Source organism: Bufo bufo, chromosome 3, assembly GCF_905171765.1.
Source record: "Bufo bufo chromosome 3, aBufBuf1.1, whole genome shotgun sequence".
Lineage (NCBI taxonomy): Eukaryota > Metazoa > Chordata > Amphibia > Anura > Bufonidae > Bufo > Bufo bufo.
The window spans coordinates 396911074-396928081 of record NC_053391.1 but is presented as its reverse complement, the minus strand read 5'-3'; the positions used below and the strand labels follow the sequence as shown (position 1 = coordinate 396928081).

At 45.8% G+C, this 17008-nt stretch overlaps 1 protein-coding gene across 1 annotated transcript; it reads right to left on the bottom strand.

Moving 5' to 3' along the window:
- Positions 1-2168: 2168 nt before the first annotated feature.
- LOC120995537 (THAP domain-containing protein 2-like) lies at positions 2169-16993 on the bottom strand. The gene is made up of 3 exons (XM_040424810.1): positions 16867-16993; positions 8351-8546; positions 2169-2766 (listed from the first exon to the last, which is right to left on the bottom strand). Exons 1-3 carry the CDS (start codon positions 16932-16934, stop codon positions 2425-2427), a joined length of 606 nt encoding a protein of 201 aa, XP_040280744.1. The 5' UTR covers positions 16935-16993; the 3' UTR covers positions 2169-2424.
- Between the last annotated feature and the right edge of the window lie 15 nt (positions 16994-17008).

The following is a 17008-nucleotide window of genomic DNA, read 5'->3' as shown; positions in this document are numbered from 1 at the left end:
TAACTCCCTGATGTCACGTGCCTGCGCCGCCTACTTTATGAATGAAGCAGGCAAGTGTCAGTGAGGGACGCGCCTGCCTGCCGGCATTGTACAGAAGCTGTTAGGATGTAAGGTACTATTAGGAGTTGGGGGGCATGTTTAATAACTATTAATTGAATAAGACATCTTATTAGTATGCAGCGGGGGGGGGGGGGGGAGAGAATCTGTGGATGGCACAGTTATGGGCTGGGGGGGTCTGTGGATGGCACTGTTATGGGGGAGGGGGGGGGTCCTGTGGATGGCACACATATAACAGTGCCATCCACAGATTTCCCCCCCCTGTAACAGTGCCATCCACAGATTCCCCCCCCCCCCCTCCTGTAACAGTGCCATCCACAGATCTCCAGTAATAGTGCCATCCACAGACCACCATTAGTTCCAAACACACAGCACACCTTTTGGTTAAAGAAATTTTTTGTTTTCCTCCCCAAAAACCTAGGTGTGTCTTTTAGGGGATTGACCGGCCCATAACACTATTGTGTAATAATTTGTATCAGACTTTGAAGCATTATCTGGCTGCAGCATTTTTGACCCAAAAAAGCAAATGAAAAATGCAGCAAGACATTTTGGGGGTAGACTTATCAACCCCCTAAAGTCAAACCGTGGGTTTTGAAGCTTTTTAAACACTTATTTGGGCAAAAATGTGATGTTTTACTGCACCTTCACCACTTTCTGAATGGTGTGGGCAGGGTGATCATCCCCAGCAAAGCTTTCGTTCAAGTTTTTTGGTTTAAATAGTGACTAAAATCTGTGCCAGTTACGGGCTGTTGTAGATTTCATTCAGAGGATGTGCTTAATCTGGCATAGCATTCACATTGTCAAAAATGAAGTGCATCCTCTGGCTGTGCCGGGGATATCAAGACCAGCGTAGAAAACACTGATCTTCATAAATGCTTGGTGTCTGAATTGCACATTAGCAGATTTGAAGGAATTTCCAGTTTACAAGTGTGGGTAATATTCGTGATCCTAATTAATGTTCCAGCTAGGACAGCCCAAAAATTAAGGAATTCAGTCAGCTATTTCTTCTGTATGTAAACAACGGTTGTGCAATTACATCAGTCTAGCATTTCAACCATATCTTTTTATCCTTTCAAATTCAGAAAATGCACTTTATTTGGCGTGCAAATGTGGTTCAAAGTGCCTAGCAGGGTGTCACCAACAGTTTTGAGTCTGACTGCCTTTTCATGTCTAGCATTACCTCCCCATGCCCTTTCCACACACTGCAGGTTGAGCGCATGCGCTGTTCCTCTGAAGCCACGGACAGAGTTGAAGGGAAATGGTGGAGTGGAAAGGGAGGTAGTGCCAGAGATGTAGAGGCGAGCTTGGGCACATGGAGGAGGCAGTCCTGGGTGCTTGAAACCGTTGGTGACACCCTGCTAGGCCCTTTGCACCTCATTTGCATACCAAATCAATGACTTTTTTTCTGGAGTTTAAAAGTACAAGTAAATCTAACAAAGGTATGGTTGAAATGTTGGATGTACATTGCACTGGTGTTAATGACATCTAGTAGAAGTAGCTGACAGATTCCCTTTAAGGGTACTTTCACACTTGCGTTCTTGGATTTGGAAATCTGTATGCAAACGGAAAGCATTTGTTTCTGGATGCGGATCGGGCTGACAAATGCATTAAAACACCGGATCTGTGTCATCCGGTATTTTCGCATTTTTAAAGGTATGCGCAGACCGGGAAAGCGGATCCATCAATGCGGCAATTTCCTGAACACTTGGTACCGGATCCGGCATTAATACATTTCAATGTAAATTAATGCTGGATCCAGCATGCCGTCAAGTGGTCGGGAATCTTGGCCGGAGAAAATACTGCTGTACATACTGTATATTCTCCGGCCAAATACCATAAGAGCGACTGAACTGAAGACATCCTGATGCATATTGAACGAAATGCTCTAAATTCAGAATGCATTAGGATAAAACTGAAGCTTTTTTTTTTTTCCGGTACTGAGCCCCTGTGACAGAACTCAATACCAGAAAACTTTAACGCCAGTGTGAAAGTACCTAATATATACACAATTGTACAGATATTTATTCTAAGTTAAGCAACTGTTAAAAATGCTGTGGACCTTAACATTGGTCTTGGGTCACCCTATTTATGTGGCACTGCATCAGTGCTGTATGAAAGTCAAAGCTGAGGCATAACCCCCAACATCTTATTAATCAGTCTTGATCTCTGCACACTCCAGTTATTGTCAAGCCAGCTTACTACAGAGTGTGTGAACTTTGGAAGGTCATGTTTGAGGACAGGACTGCTGGAAATCCCCAGCAGAACATACCACTAAGTTCTGATTCTAACACGTCTAGAAAGTTCCACATATTAGTAATTCAGCCATGTGTTGTGCAATATTGTACATCAGTCGGTAAACAGCAGCTCTCATATTACCACCACAGTTTTGTGTGGCTTTGGATCTGGGACCATATTGTCTTTGTGCTGCCCTATGTCCTGCTCAGGTGTCTGGTCCAGAACTGGATCTGTGAAGTTTTCTGTCAAACATTTCCTCCTGCCTCTCCGTTCTCTTTGCTGATAGATCTTTATCTTCTTGTGAGCAATTTCTAATTTCCTTTCAAGGTCCCAAATTTTTCTTTTAATTTCAGCAGGTCTCGGTAGGCAGTAACTGTGGTCACCATAAGAGGTGGAGTTTTTCTGTATATCTGTTGTAGATCCAGAGGGAGGATTCTCACCTGGCTTTGTAACGGTCACTTGTGTAAGAGCTATCTGAAATCAGAATACACAGTCTGAGAAACATCTTTGAATCAGACTGTAAGACCTGCTTCCCAATCTGGCATCACACATGGTGCTGTAGCAGCCAATGACTGGCCTAAGTGGTGTCTCCTGAGGGGGCATGGCTCAGGCTACACATGACCCCATTCGTACAGAAGTTGACAGCCTGGGACTGTAAGCTGAGAGAAGGGAGGCAGAATGGTGGGGTGCAGGAGTGTGGATGTCTCCTTCAGGTACAGTTGGCCTGGGGGGCCACATTTACAAAAAAAATTTAATTGATAACCCCTTTAGGACACAGACATGTTTCACCTTAAGGACCAGGCCATTTTTTGCAAATCTGACCAGTGTCACTTTAAGTGGTGACAACTTTAAAATGCTTTGACTTATCCAGGCCATTCATATGTCTACTTCATGTTTGGGAATGACATTTTATTTTTTGGGGATGTTACAAGGTTTAGAAGCAAATCTTGACATTTTTCTAAAGTTTTCAAAAACCCACTTTTCAAGGACCAGTTCAGATCTGAAGTCACTTTGTGAGGATTACATAATAGAAACCACCCAAAAATGACCCCATTCTAGAAACTACACCCCTCAAGGTATTCAAAACTGATTTTTACATACTTTGTTAACCTTTTAGGTGTTCCACAAGAATTAATGGAAAAATAGAGATACAATAAAAAAAATTCACTTTTGGCAGATTTTCCATTTTAATTTTTTTCCAGTTACAAAGCAAGTGTTAACAGCCAAACCAAACTCAATATTTATGGCTCTGATTCTGTAGTTTAAAGAAACTCCCCATATGTGGTCGTAAACCGCTGTATGGGCACACGGCAGGGCGCAGAAGGAAAGGAATGCCATACAATTTTTGGAAGGCAGGTTTTGCTGGACTGTTTTTTTTTTTTGACACCATGTCCCATTTGAAGCCCCCCTGATGCACCCCTAGAGTAGAAACTCCAAAAAAAGTGACCCCATTTTAGAAACTACGGGATAGGGTGGCAGTTTTGTTGGTACATATGATTTTTTTTTTTTTTTTTTCCCCAGCACCTCCCCAGGACAGGAAACAACGTAGAAGCTCAATCTTATAAGGCCCCCTCCCCTTACATGCTTCAGTTTGTTGTTTCCTGTCCTCGGGAATCCGTGGAAGCCGCTCCTGCTACGTCAGGGGTTCATGGGTGCACAGCCTGGATAAGTTTCCCCATCTGGGAGGGCCGTGCAGAGGTTGGGAGTTGACAGGTCCTGTCCCCGTTCCTTCGGTGAAGGCAGCCCGTTCCCCGGCTCATTGCGCATTACTATTTCCCCTCACTGGTGCGGTGCTGGTGTTAATAGTGTAGCCCTATTACAGAGCCCTGAAAAAGGACACCAGCACCAAAAGATCTGAGGATTCATTATCCAAGAAAAGATGTGCAATATGTAAAAAAAAAATCCCTGCCCTCTAAATCAAAGAAGACACTATGTCGAAAATGTACGGACAAAATGGTTTCGGAGGAATCGCCCTCTTTCCTTGAATCAATCCGAGACATGATTAAGGAAGAGGTTAAATCAGCAATTGACACAAGGCTCCCTCCGTGTTCTCCTCAGCCCCCTACCTCTCAAAGATCTCAGTTTTTGGACTGTCAGCTGGAGCCTGACTCTGAGGAGGGAGAAGTATTATCCCTTGAGGAAACTGAATCCACTGATGAGGAATCAGGGAGACCCCTTTGTAGCCCAGAAGATACAGAAAGGCTGTTGAGGACCATTAGGGCTACAATAAAAATAGATGAGACTTAGGAGCCTTAGTCCGTTCAGGAGAGAATGTTCCAGGGGCTGGGAGAAAAGAAGAGGAAGGTCTTTCCTGTACATAGTAACATTAAAACGTTGATTAAAAAGGAATGGAAGGATCCAGAGAGAATTTAATCCCTGCCTCATTTAAAAGGAAATATCCATTTACTGAGGAGGATTCAGTTCTGTGGAACAAGACGCCTAAGATTGATGCGCCTGTCGCCAGGATATCTAAGAAAACCTCTCTTCCCTTCGAAGACATGGGCCTTTTAAAAGATCATATGGATAAGAAATGCGAGGGTATGTTAAAACGTGCATGGGAGACAAACACAGTCATGCTTAGGCCCAGTATAGCCGTATACCTGCACATCAAGATCCCTGTCAGTCTGGCTAACACAGCTTGAAGAACACCTGGCGGCAGGGACTCCAAGGGAGGAGATCCTGGCCTCAATACCTACCTTAAAACATGCCTGTAATTTCCTGTCAGATGCATCCACAGCCCTGGTGAAACTCTCTGCTAGATCCTCAGCCCTCTCCAATTCTACAAGAAGAGCTATATGGCTTAGATCTTGGTCCGGTGATGCCAGTTCAAAGAGTCGGCTATGCTCTATTCCGTGTGAAGGAGATAAGCTGTTCGGGTCAGTCCTTGAGGACATTTTAGAAAAAGCATCAGACAAAAAGAAGGGATTTCCTTCAGAATCAAAGTTTTATTAGCAGCGTCGGTCCTTTCGGAATCAAAGGAGAAATAGACCAGACCAGAAGAGAAAGGACAGTACCGGAAGATGGCAATCCTCCAGAGGAAGAGGGAGGGGGTTTCTATTCAACCCCGAATCCACTTCTAAACCTGGCCAATGACGCCAGGCCTCAAGTAGGTGGCAGGTTAAAGATGTTCTCCAAGGACTGGGAAAAGATTTCTTCCGCCCCTTGGGTTATAAACACCATAGGCATGGGGTACAAACTAGAGTTCAATATGCCTCCTCTGGAATGCTTCACCATCAACAAGCCATTAAAAAGATCAGAAAGACAGCAGGCCTTAGAGATGGAAATATCATCTCTCCTAAAGAAGGGCGTAATTGTTCCAGTTCCGTAAGATCAGGAAAGGCAGGGATTTTACTCTCCCATATTCCTTATTCAAAAACCAAACAAGTCCTTCAGACTAATAATCAATTAAAAAAAAATCTAAACAGATACATGACCTACAAAAGATTCAAAATGGAATCTATCAGATCCACAGTGAATCTCCTATCTCGCAACTGTTACATGGTAACTATAGACCTTTCGGACGCATATTACCATGTTCCCATACACAGAGCATACCAAAGATATCTCAGAATAGCAATACTCCTAGGAGGTCAGGAGTACCACTTTCAATTTCAGGCACTTCCCTTCGGGCCATCATCAGCCCCAAGAATATTTTCCAAGATTATGGCCGAGGTAACGGGATATCTACACCTTCAAGGTATAATAGTGGTCCCATATTTAGACGACCTCTTGATAGCAGGTTCATCTCTTCAGGACCTCCAGGGGCATCTGCAGACGGTGCAGGAAAAGCTGACAGAGTTAGGCTGGCTAATAAATACCCAGAAATCCGACCTGGTTCCCAGTCAGCAGAAGGAATCCTGCTAGATTCACACAACCTCATGTCCTTTTTACCTCCAGAAAAACAGATGATCATAAGTCAAAAGATCTCCCAATTCTGCGAAGCCAGAAGAGTGGCCATAAGGGACATCATGAGACTGTTAGGACATCTAACATCCACCATCCCCGCAGTGCGATGGGCCCAACATCATACAAGGACATTACAAAAATTTCTCCTGGAATCCTGGGACGGAGATCAAAGCTCCTTAAACAAAAGAATAGAAGTTCCAGTAAGAGGGAAGATGTGGGGGATTCAGTCAGCACAACCCTGTATGCAGGTGCACATCACTATGGCGAAATACACATACAAACGCAAAAACACAAATGCGATAGCACTCTGCAACCAGCACTCTGCCCTGCCTCTATGCTGGATGTTGAATGAGGCATTGGTGTACATTTTGGCCAAAGCGTAATAAGCCACTCACCACGTCAAGGTCACCTCTATGAGTGGTCCCTAACACTAGTTCCTACCTGTTTATGGGCCATGATAGCCACACAAAGTCCAGGGAGCGCAGATACAGCATGCACGCCAGGCACTCTCTGCTTTTAACCCCGTCCGGTGCCGTGACAGCTTTCATCGGATCCAGGGATGCAAGTACCAACATGCATGCTGAGCCCACTATATACTTCTCCTGGAGCCAAATGGCTACTGGTAGGCGCTGTAAAAGTAGACTCAGTTTTATACTGACTTTAAAACCAGCCTCTAGGGCAGACTAACTGGTCAGGTGTGCATGACTGCATGGAGATCGCCACGCCTCCAATATATACTACAAAGAAAAAATGGGGGGGATTCAGTCAGCACAACCCTGTATGCAGGTGCACATCGCTATGGCGAAATACACATACAAACGCAAAAACACAAATGCAATAGCACTCTGCAACCAGCACTCAGCCCTGCCTCTATGCTGGATGTTGAATGAGGCATTGGTGTACAGTCTGGCCAAAGCGTAATAAGCCACTCACCACGTCAAGGTCGCCTCTATGAGTGGTCCCTAACACTAGTTCCTACCTGGGGACACCCTCCTGGAGTGCCGTTGTGGAGGCTATTGGAAAATCCAATTACCGAGAAGAGTAATCGTCTCTTTTGGTTGCTCTATATTATACTTTTTGTGAGGCAAGGTAACAAGAAATAGCTGTTTTGGCACAGTTTTTATTTTAATTTACAACATTCATCTGACAGGTTAGATCATGTGGTATTTTTATAGACCAGGTTGTCACGGACGCGGCGATACCTAATATGTATACTTTTTTTATTTTATTTATCTAAGTTTTTTACACAATGTTTTTCAGTTTGTGGGAGATTATCTTGGGTAGGGTATGATTTTTGCGGGATGAGATGACTGGCACTATTTTGGGGTGCGTATCACTTTTTGATCGCTTGCTGTTGTACTTTTTGTGATGTAAGGTGACAAAAAATTGTTTATTTAGCAGTTTTTATTTTTTACGGTGTTCATCTGAGGGGTTAGATCATGTGATATGTTTATAGAGCCGGTCGATACGGACGCGCCGATACCCAATATGTCTACTTTATTCCCCCCCCCCCATTTTTTGACCAATTTTTTTTTTTTTTTACTTTATTTGGGGAAAATCGACGTATTTGTTTATTTTTACTTGAAACTTAATTTTTTTTGGGGGGGGTGGGGGACTTTATTTTTTCCACTTTATTTTTTGTCCCACTTTGGACTTTTTGGGGTCTAATCCTTTACAATGCATTCCAATACTTCTGTATTGGAATGCATTGGCTGTATGAGTAATACAGTGAGTATTACTCATACAGGTTCCTGCCTGTGAGATTCAGAGGGCTGGATCTCGCAGGCTCGTCACCGGAAGGCAGCGCAGATGCCTAAGGAAGGAATCGCACTGCCTTCCATGCCTACAGCCCCATGGGGACACGATGGCACCACCGCTGTCGCACCAGGTAAAAGCCGCAAACTGTCTGTCTGAATTGACCTGCGGTTTGCGGCGATCGCCGACACGGGGAGGTCCCCCCCCCCACGCATTTAGCCAAGGTGCCTGCTCAATGATTTGAGCAGGCACCTTGTTCCGATCACCGCCCGCTGTGCGGCGGTGATCTGAAATACATAAAACGTACCGGTACGCCCTGTGTCCTTAAGGATCGGGACATCAGGGCGTACCGGTACGCCCCATGTCTTAAACAGGTTAAGATACTGAAGTTGCTTACCTTTTCCACCATATGCTCTGGATAGATGAATATGGTAGGCACTGCATTCGTTCTTAACCGCACAGTTTGCCCTGTTCTGTCAAAACACGACTCTTCAAAATGTTTAGAACATAAAAAGGTATGCAGGCTTGGGGTGAAGTTTTCTCTGTTCACAAGGTTAAGCCACTGTTTTCTTCTTTCTGGGTTAGAAGGAAATCTGTATAATACACAACACTTCATTTTGTCAGTACGTCGCCACCAACAGTGTACAGACAGACAACTGTGACGTTTAAAGTGACCCTCCAGGCTCTCCTTTACTAAGGCTTGTACCGTTAAGTACAGGGGTGGAGTCACATGCGCCATGAATTTATGCCATGGTCAAATCCTCTCGGCCGTGGACTTCACATTTATAATGTATTTAAAATCTGCATGTAAGACTTAAACTTACAGGGGTATTCCCATCTCAGACAATGGGGGCATATCGCTAGGATATGCCCCCATTGTCTGATAGGTGTGGGTGCCAGCGGTGGGACCCGCACCTACGAGAATGAATCGGGGATCGCTGTGGCTGGAGGACCCTGGATTTCCCAGGATCTGTCCACCACAAAGCACTGCTCCCATTAATTTCTATTGGGCAGACGGCAATAGCTGAGCCAGTGCTCAGCTATTTTCGGCGACCCCATAAAAATGAATGGAGGGTGGCTGCACATGTACAGTGCGCCCTCCGCTCATTTTCCCCCCCAGTGGTGGGACCCGCACCTATAATGAGAACGGAGCGGGGAAATGAACGGAGGGCGCACTGCACATGCGCTCATTTCTATGGGGTTGCCGAAAATGCCAAAGCGCTGGCTTAGCTATTGCCGTCTGCCCAATAGAAATAAATGGGAGCATGGGCCGCGGTGCACTCCCATTCACTTCTATGGGAGCAGCGCTTTGTGGTGGACGGACCCTGGGAAATCCAGGGTCCTCCAGCCACAGCGATCCCCGATTTATTCTCGTTGCAGGTGCGGTTCCCACTGCTGGCACCCGCACCTATCTGGCAATGGGGGGCATAGCCTAGTGATTTGCCCCCATTGTCTTAGATGGGAATACCCCTTTAAGATTAATCTTTTTAAAGTGGATAAATTAGATGGGCCACTAAAGGGTGTATTAGAGATCCCGATTTAACAGGCGATTGTCGGGAGGGGAAATATTCCTTCTCAGCAATCATCTGCTTGCCAGTGGAGGAGACCACTGCTATTACATACAGTGATCTCCTCCTCAGTATAGGGAGGAGCGATATGTTTAGACACCACGATCTGCCACCTGCAAACAATGTGTTATTTCAATTTCCTGATGAACGAGCGTTTACTTGTTCATCGGGCAATTGGTGACAGTATTGCACTGCCAGATGATCGCTAACAACCGTTACTACGAATTCTCATTTGCGATCATCTGCTGAAAAATTGGCAAGTGTAATATACCCTTAAATCCACATATTAGTCTGCTGGCTCCATAGGTGTAAAGAAATGAACAGTGCACATGGGGGGGGGGGTCTTACAGAATCATTTTAGTCACATGCTCAAAGGGACAGATCCAACGGTACAGCGTGTTAAAGCAGGCCTGGTTTACTCTCCCTGATGTATCCCTCCTTGGCCTGGCCTAAACCTGACATCTAAGGGTGGCTTCGCACTAGCATTATGCCATTCCATTATAGGTTTATAAAGGAATGCAAAACCGAAGTCTTTAAGAGGCATTCCATTTTGCTCCGTCCTAATAGAAGTCTATGGGCAAGCATAACGGATCCGTCTGGTTTCCTCTTGACAGGACTTTTTTTTTTCCTGTCCTGCATAACGGAAACCAGACGGATCCATTATGCTTGCCCATAGACTTCTATTAGGACGGAGCAAAATGGAATGCCTCTTAAAGACTTCCATTTTGCATTCTGTTATAAACGTAACAGCCTAATGCTAGTACGAAATCACCCTAAGTTGGCAGAGCACCCACCCTGAGAAGAGCTACTCCTCTGGACCGTCCCTAAACTCTAGTTAGAATAGCATAAATGTGACCCTAAACAGGTGCTACCAGTCCTGCCAGATTAGTGTATGGGGAAGTGTCAGGGAAAACTGATGTTTTAACTGGACTGTACCATCCAATTTCAGCGGGGGACTAATAAGACAAAACAAGTTAGACTTGTTTATGGGCAGTATGTGCCCAGACAAGTTCAAAAGATCCAGCTGATAAATAGCCCCCCACTTAACTAAAGCATATGGCTACTGATTACAGGAGGGGAAAGTTGTCAGACATGTGCGTGTTTAAATAGTGAACTGCCATAAGTGGCTCCGCCCCTTAGCACCTGGAGGTGGGCAGGAGTACCGGCGAGTCTTCTCTGATGAGTGGGAGTAAACAACTCTCATATTTGGATGTGAGCACCATCTACTGCAGTTGTGATTTTTAGTAAGATGTGGATTTGTCCATGGTGTAAAAGGACTAGGTGAGAATCCACACCAGTTACCTGATCATTTTCTTACTGGTGGATGAGCAAACTACTTTATATACTGCACACGATGTCCTGCTGTCATAGACAGTCTAAAGAAGAGGGGCACAGCAGCAGTCTGAGCCAATGATGAGACAGGGGGTGTGTCTCAGACCGACAGCTGTAGCTAAGCTGCTGTCACAGATCAAAGCTTTTGCTTTAATGAAGCTGAGCTAAAAAGTAACCCAGGAGCGAGCACTGAGGAAAATAAATAGCAGGTAAGCACCCAGTCTAGATACTGAATTAGTTATCGGTCATAAGAAAATGAATGGACGTTGCTTTAAATTTTATTTTACTGTGTGTACATGAGGAATGACACTACAGCTACCCATCATACAATCTGTATTATGCACATTTCATCAAGCAGTTCTCCCCAGCTCCAAACTGCATCTATTATTGTCAGTCTGAGATAGCAAGTGGAGACTAGCTGCTATGATGTCTCCCATACACTGCACCTACAGGAAGACGACAAGATCCTACTCCCCTATAGAGCGCTTACTAGAGGCAGTATTGTCTGTGCCTCTCTGCAACCGCTGGGCAGCAGCTGTAACCTGATCCTTCAGTGAACTGCTAACCTGCCTTCACTAAAGATGGATTTTAGCAGTGAATTGTGTGATCGGGGGGGGAGAGGAGTATTTTGCTCTTGTAAGATATATCACTAAGTATCTTATATCGGTTTGTACTATTGATTTATAAAATGTCAATTGTTCTTTAAAACTACCAGCACACTATTAAGACATATGGATATCATATGTGCCTCTTTGGCACTCTGTTGGGCCAGGCCCACCCATTTCGGTTCTCTGGGCTTCTAATATTGATATCCTTTCCTCAGGATAGGTTCTCAATATCAGATAGGCAGCACCCCGCCAATCAGCTGTATGAGGAGACGGCGTGTGCACGTGCCGTCTCCATTCTCTTGTACAGTTTGCCGCTATTTTGCCATAGACATGGCAGCAGCAGGAAGAAAGATATGGGAGAAGACACGTGCACACTGCGCTAGGGCTGCAGTATACGACTATTTTTGTAATCGAGTATTCTATCAATTAATCCAACGATTAATCAAGTACTGTAATAACAAAAAACGAATTAATAGGACGTTTTTCTTTATAGAAACTCATCTGCCCTGCCAATGCCATCAGCTTCCCCCCTAGTGCCATCAACTTCCCTTCCCAGTGCCATCTGCTGCCCCCCAGTGCCATTGGCTTCCCCCCTCAGTGCTATCAGCTGCCCCCCAGTACCATCAGCTTCCCCCCCCCCCAAGCGCCAGTACTTACCTTTCCTGTAGGGGTGTCGCTCCACAGCTCTTCCATCTTCTTCTCTGACGTCAGACAGCATCGGGTCATAGTGTGCGCTTACGTGCACTATATGACCTGACAATGTGTCAGGATACAGTACAGTGCAGTGCGGGCCAGCGGGTGACCACGGAGCGGTGAGTAATAGAAAGCGCTTCACTCCCGCTCCGTGTTCACAAGAATATTTATGTGTCAAATTAATCGATTCAATTGAGTAATCGTTTCAGCCTACACTGCGCGTGCCGTCTCCTAATTGGGGAAAGGAGGGGTGCTGGGTGTCAGACCCCCACTGATCTGATACTGATGACCTATCCCAGTGATAGGCAAACTGCGGCTCTCCAGCTGTTGCAGAACTACAACTCCCAGCATGCAAAGACTGCCTACAGCTTTCAGCAGGGCATGGTGGGAGTTGTAGTTTTGCAACAGCTGGAGAGCCGCAGTTTGCCCATCACTGACCTATCCTGAGGATAGGTCATCAATATTAAAAGCCTGGACAACTCTTTTAAGGGTCTGAAGATTGCAGCATAGCAAATGGATTTTATGACACTATTGTCATGGCAACTCATGAGTCTTGATGAGGATCCATTCACTTTAACTATCCTTCGATGTAGTGAAAGTGCGTAATCTTCCATTATGTGATAGGTGTTTTGCAGCCAAGATTTTGGTGCTGCCCTAGCCTAAATCTGAATAGCCTCCATGTATGGCTGTGGCTGTGGCTGGAAATTGCCTGGCCACGCGGCTCCGCCCTGGTTGCAGAAGACAGACTAGATTCCTTCTGGAGGTTTCCTGAGATTTAGATATTGATGACCTATACTCAGTATAGGTCATCAATATCAGATCGGCGGGGGTCCGACACCCGGCACCAGTGTCGGACTGGGGTACCTAGGGACTTAGGGCTCCTGCACACAAACTTATTTTTTTTCCGTATCTGTACCATTTTTTTTTTTGTGGCCTGTATGCGAAACCATGCACTTCAATGGGGCTGAAAAAAACGGAAATGACTCCATGTGCATTCCGTGTCTGTATGTCCACAAAATGATAGAACATGTCCTATTATTGTCGGCATTACAGACAAGGATAGGACTGTTCTGTTAGAGGCCGGCTGTTCTGTTCCGCATAATGTGGAATGCACACACCCGGTATCCATGTTTTGCGGATCTGCAATTTACAGACTGCAAAACATCCAACGGTTGTGTTCATAAGCACTTACAGTGATAACAGAAATATTAAAGATTAAGTATGATGGCAGACATTCACAGCAAAATGCACAGACATACATGTGGCAGAATTTAGGCTACTTTCACACTTGCAGTAGCAGGGTCTGCAGGATGTTCCTGCGGGGGAACAGCCTGCCGCATCCGTGCTAACGCTAGCCCACCATGCCGCCGGAAGTCCGCTGTAGTTTTTGTCCGGCTGCCCCACAGCATGTTTGCCGTGCTATGGCCAGAGCGGATCTCCGGCGGCACAGTGGGCTAGCGTAAGCACGGATCTAGCAGGCTGTTCCCCCCACTGGAATAGCCTCCCGGACCCTGCTACCGCAAGTGTGAAGGTAGCCTTACACATATATGGATATCCTGCTCTTAAGTCAGTCAGAAACAAGACACATGCAGTTCCTATCACACATAGGAAACACACAATGCACACACCAAGACATGTATGCCTAATCCTATTAAGTGCAGCACACTTAAAGGGCTTCTGTCACCCCACAAAACTCATTTTTTTTTTTTTGGATAGCTACATTCCTTATAGCGCGATATAGGAGAATATAATAGTCTTACTTACTTTCATGCGGCCGATTCTTTAGAAAACGAAGTTTTATAATATGTAAATCCGGTCTCTACCAGCAAGTAGGGCGTCTACTTGCTGGTAGCCGCAGCAGAAAACCGCCCCCTCGCCGTGTTGATTGACAGGGCCAGCCGAAAAAGTTGAAATACTGACAGGGCCGGCCGGAGGAGGAGATCACGGCTGGCCCTGTCAATCAACACGGCGAGGGGGCGGTTTTCTGCTGCGGCTACCAGCAAGTAGACGCCCTACTTGCTGGTAGAGACCGGATTTACATATTATAAAACTTCGTTTTCTAAAGAAACGGCCGCATGAAAGTAAGTGATAAGATTATATTCTCCTATATCGCGCTATAAGGAATGTAGCTATCCAAAAAAAAAAAAGAAGAGTTTTGTGGGGTGACAGAAGCCCTTTAAAGGGGTTAAAGGGATGTCTCACTTCAGCAATTGGCATTTATCATGTAGAGAAAGTTAATACAAGGTACTTACTAATGTATTGTGGTTGTCCATATTGACTATTTTCCATCACATTATACACAGCTCGTATCCGTGGTTTTGACCACCCTGCAATCCAGCAGTGGTGGCCGTGCTTGAACACTATAGGTACAGGTGTTGGTCTATAAGCACTTCCAGCCTTTCCCTATAGAGTGTAAGCACGACCACCACTGCTGGATTACACGGTGGTAATAACCACGGTTATGTGCTGTGTATAATGTGATGGAAAGGAGGCAATATAGAGAATCACAATACATTAGTGCCTTGTATTAACTGCATGATAAATGCCATTTACTGAAGTGAGACAAACCCTTTAGCCCCTTTAAGTATAAATGTCTGGCATGAAATTTATCAAATTTCAACCTCAGATTGCAAATATTCTACATTATAATTAAAAGGGTTGTCCTACCATAATGACCTAGGCTATTGCCTATCTACAGGATAGGTGATAAATATCAGATTGCTGGGGTCTGACTGCTGGAACACCCAATGATCATGAAAAAGGGTCCTGAGACATTCAATTACATTACCATCAATCTATGTACACAAGGGTCTTAAAAGGGTTGTCTCACTTCAGTAAGTGGCATTTATCATGTAGAGGAAGTTAATACGAGCCACTTCCTAATGTATCGTTATTATCCATATTGCTTCCTTTGCTGGCTGGATTTAATTTTCCATCACATTATACACTGCTCGTTTCCATGGTTACGACCATGCTGCAATCCAGCAGTGGAGGTCAATTCCAGTGGTCCCAAAGAGAATGAATGGAGCAACAGGGTGTACGTGTAGCCTGCCACACCATCAAAAAGGAGGAACAGGACCGTTCCTGGGATCAGGGGGGGTCGCAGAATCGGATCCCACTAATCATATAGTTATACCCTATGGAGTGGAGAGGATAATTTGAAAACCTGGACAACCCCTTTAAATCCTCCACCACCAGTATCTCTTTACATGGCAGCAGTCATACCTGTAAATACGGAATATCATCACTACCACCATGTAAACCCTACATGTCAATACTGGAGAATATGACGCACTGTGCAGAATTTTTCAGTCATATGTCCAACCCCCTTTGCAGGTCATAACCTTTAACAAAGCCCAAGCAAATGTGCTAGAGGAGCAATGTGAGCAAAGGGCACAAATGGAGGGTCATAACTGAAACAGAGGCATTAGGGTCACCTGAGGCAGAGTAATAGTAGGGATCCTGGAGCAGGGGTAACTGGAGAACAGGCAATATTAGTGGTGCATTTAGAGTGGCGGCATCTGAAGCTGGGGCACTTATGGGGGTGCACCTAAAGCAGAGGCATTAGGGTCGCCTGAGGCAGGGTAATAGTGGGGATCCTGGTGCAGCTGCAGGGGTTTTAAGGGGAGGGGGCAACTGGAGAAGATTCAATATCAGGGGTGCTTTTAGAGTGGGGGGAGCTGGGGCACTTATGGGGGTGCACCTAAAGCAGAGGCATTGGGGGGGACCTAGGACAGAGTCCCCCCCAATGCCACTCTGAACTTTGCAGAGAGCAGCACACATTCATAGATCAGTGTCTGCTGTAAACAAATCCCCTATTTCCCCCTTACAGTCTCTTACAGCTCACTACTGTCACACACCTGAGAAATCAGTCCAGCAACCAGAGTTTCCTGACAGCAGGGAGGGCAGGAGGCTGTCCAGACATGTTCTCTCCTCCTTCACAGCCAGCAGCCCCAGAAGTCTAGAAGATACTGCGGGGCCTCCTGTACAATGTACACCAGTAGGAGGCTGCATCACTGTGCGATATTGCCACCTAGTGGTTACAATAATTATATCTCCTGAGAAAAGAGAAATAATTACTCCTCCATCTTATCTGGGGTGCAGGAGACTGGGGGCCCACCGAGGAATCCCGCGCCTCCCCTGTGGGTCAGTCAGAGCCTGCCCGGCACCCCTACTGATCAGCTGTTTGAGGCCAAGGCGCTCAGGTAAGTGTTGCAGTATCCTCACAGCTTACCTTGCACAGTGGATAGCAACTGCTTGGTATCGCAGCTCATCCACAATCACTTGAATGGGGCTTAGCTACGCCTAGGCCACGTGATCAAGGAACGTGACATCACGTGCTGTGGCACTCACGGGAGCGCCGCTGTCTCCTCAAACAGCTGATCTGCGGGCATAGTGGGCACTGGACCCTGCCGATCTGATATTGATAACCTGTCGTAAGGATAGGTAATCTATTTCTGGATCTAGGAAAATACTTTTCACATCTTCCACTCTCCTGTGCCGCGCTAACACGGGAAGATTGGGGGTATAAGCGCCACTGCCACTTCATGCAGTATGTCCCTCACAATCAGATGCACTTAGAGGGTCTGGGGACCACATCAAATATGGCAGCCAGTGAGTCACACTTTGGAGCTATTAGCAGGATAAAGCTTTGCACCAGGTCCTCAGGCTACTATGAGCACTTCTACCTGTAGGTCTCACTCGTTACCTACCTATGAAAGGTAACCTGGTTGACCCTAGAGTTGTTGGAACACCCAAAGGCTGCACAGGTAGTGGGCATTGCTATAATAGCGATACGTCCACCTCCGTTCCCAACATGGCCGCCGCTAGCTTCACACAGTATCACGTGATCGC

Bases quoted from the DNA above. Each gene is read 5' to 3' on its own strand.
- LOC120995537 (XM_040424810.1), bottom strand. From the start codon at position 16,934: ATGCCCACTACCTGTGCAGCCTTTGGGTGTTCCAACAACTCTAGGGTC. The intron at 8,547-16,866 runs GTAGGTAACGAG...TGTATTATACAG, and splicing joins AACCAGGTTACCTTTCATAG to ATTTCCTTCTAACCCAGAAA. The intron at 2,767-8,350 runs GTAAGCAACTTC...TTCTGATTTCAG, and splicing joins CAGAGCATATGGTGGAAAAG to ATAGCTCTTACACAAGTGAC.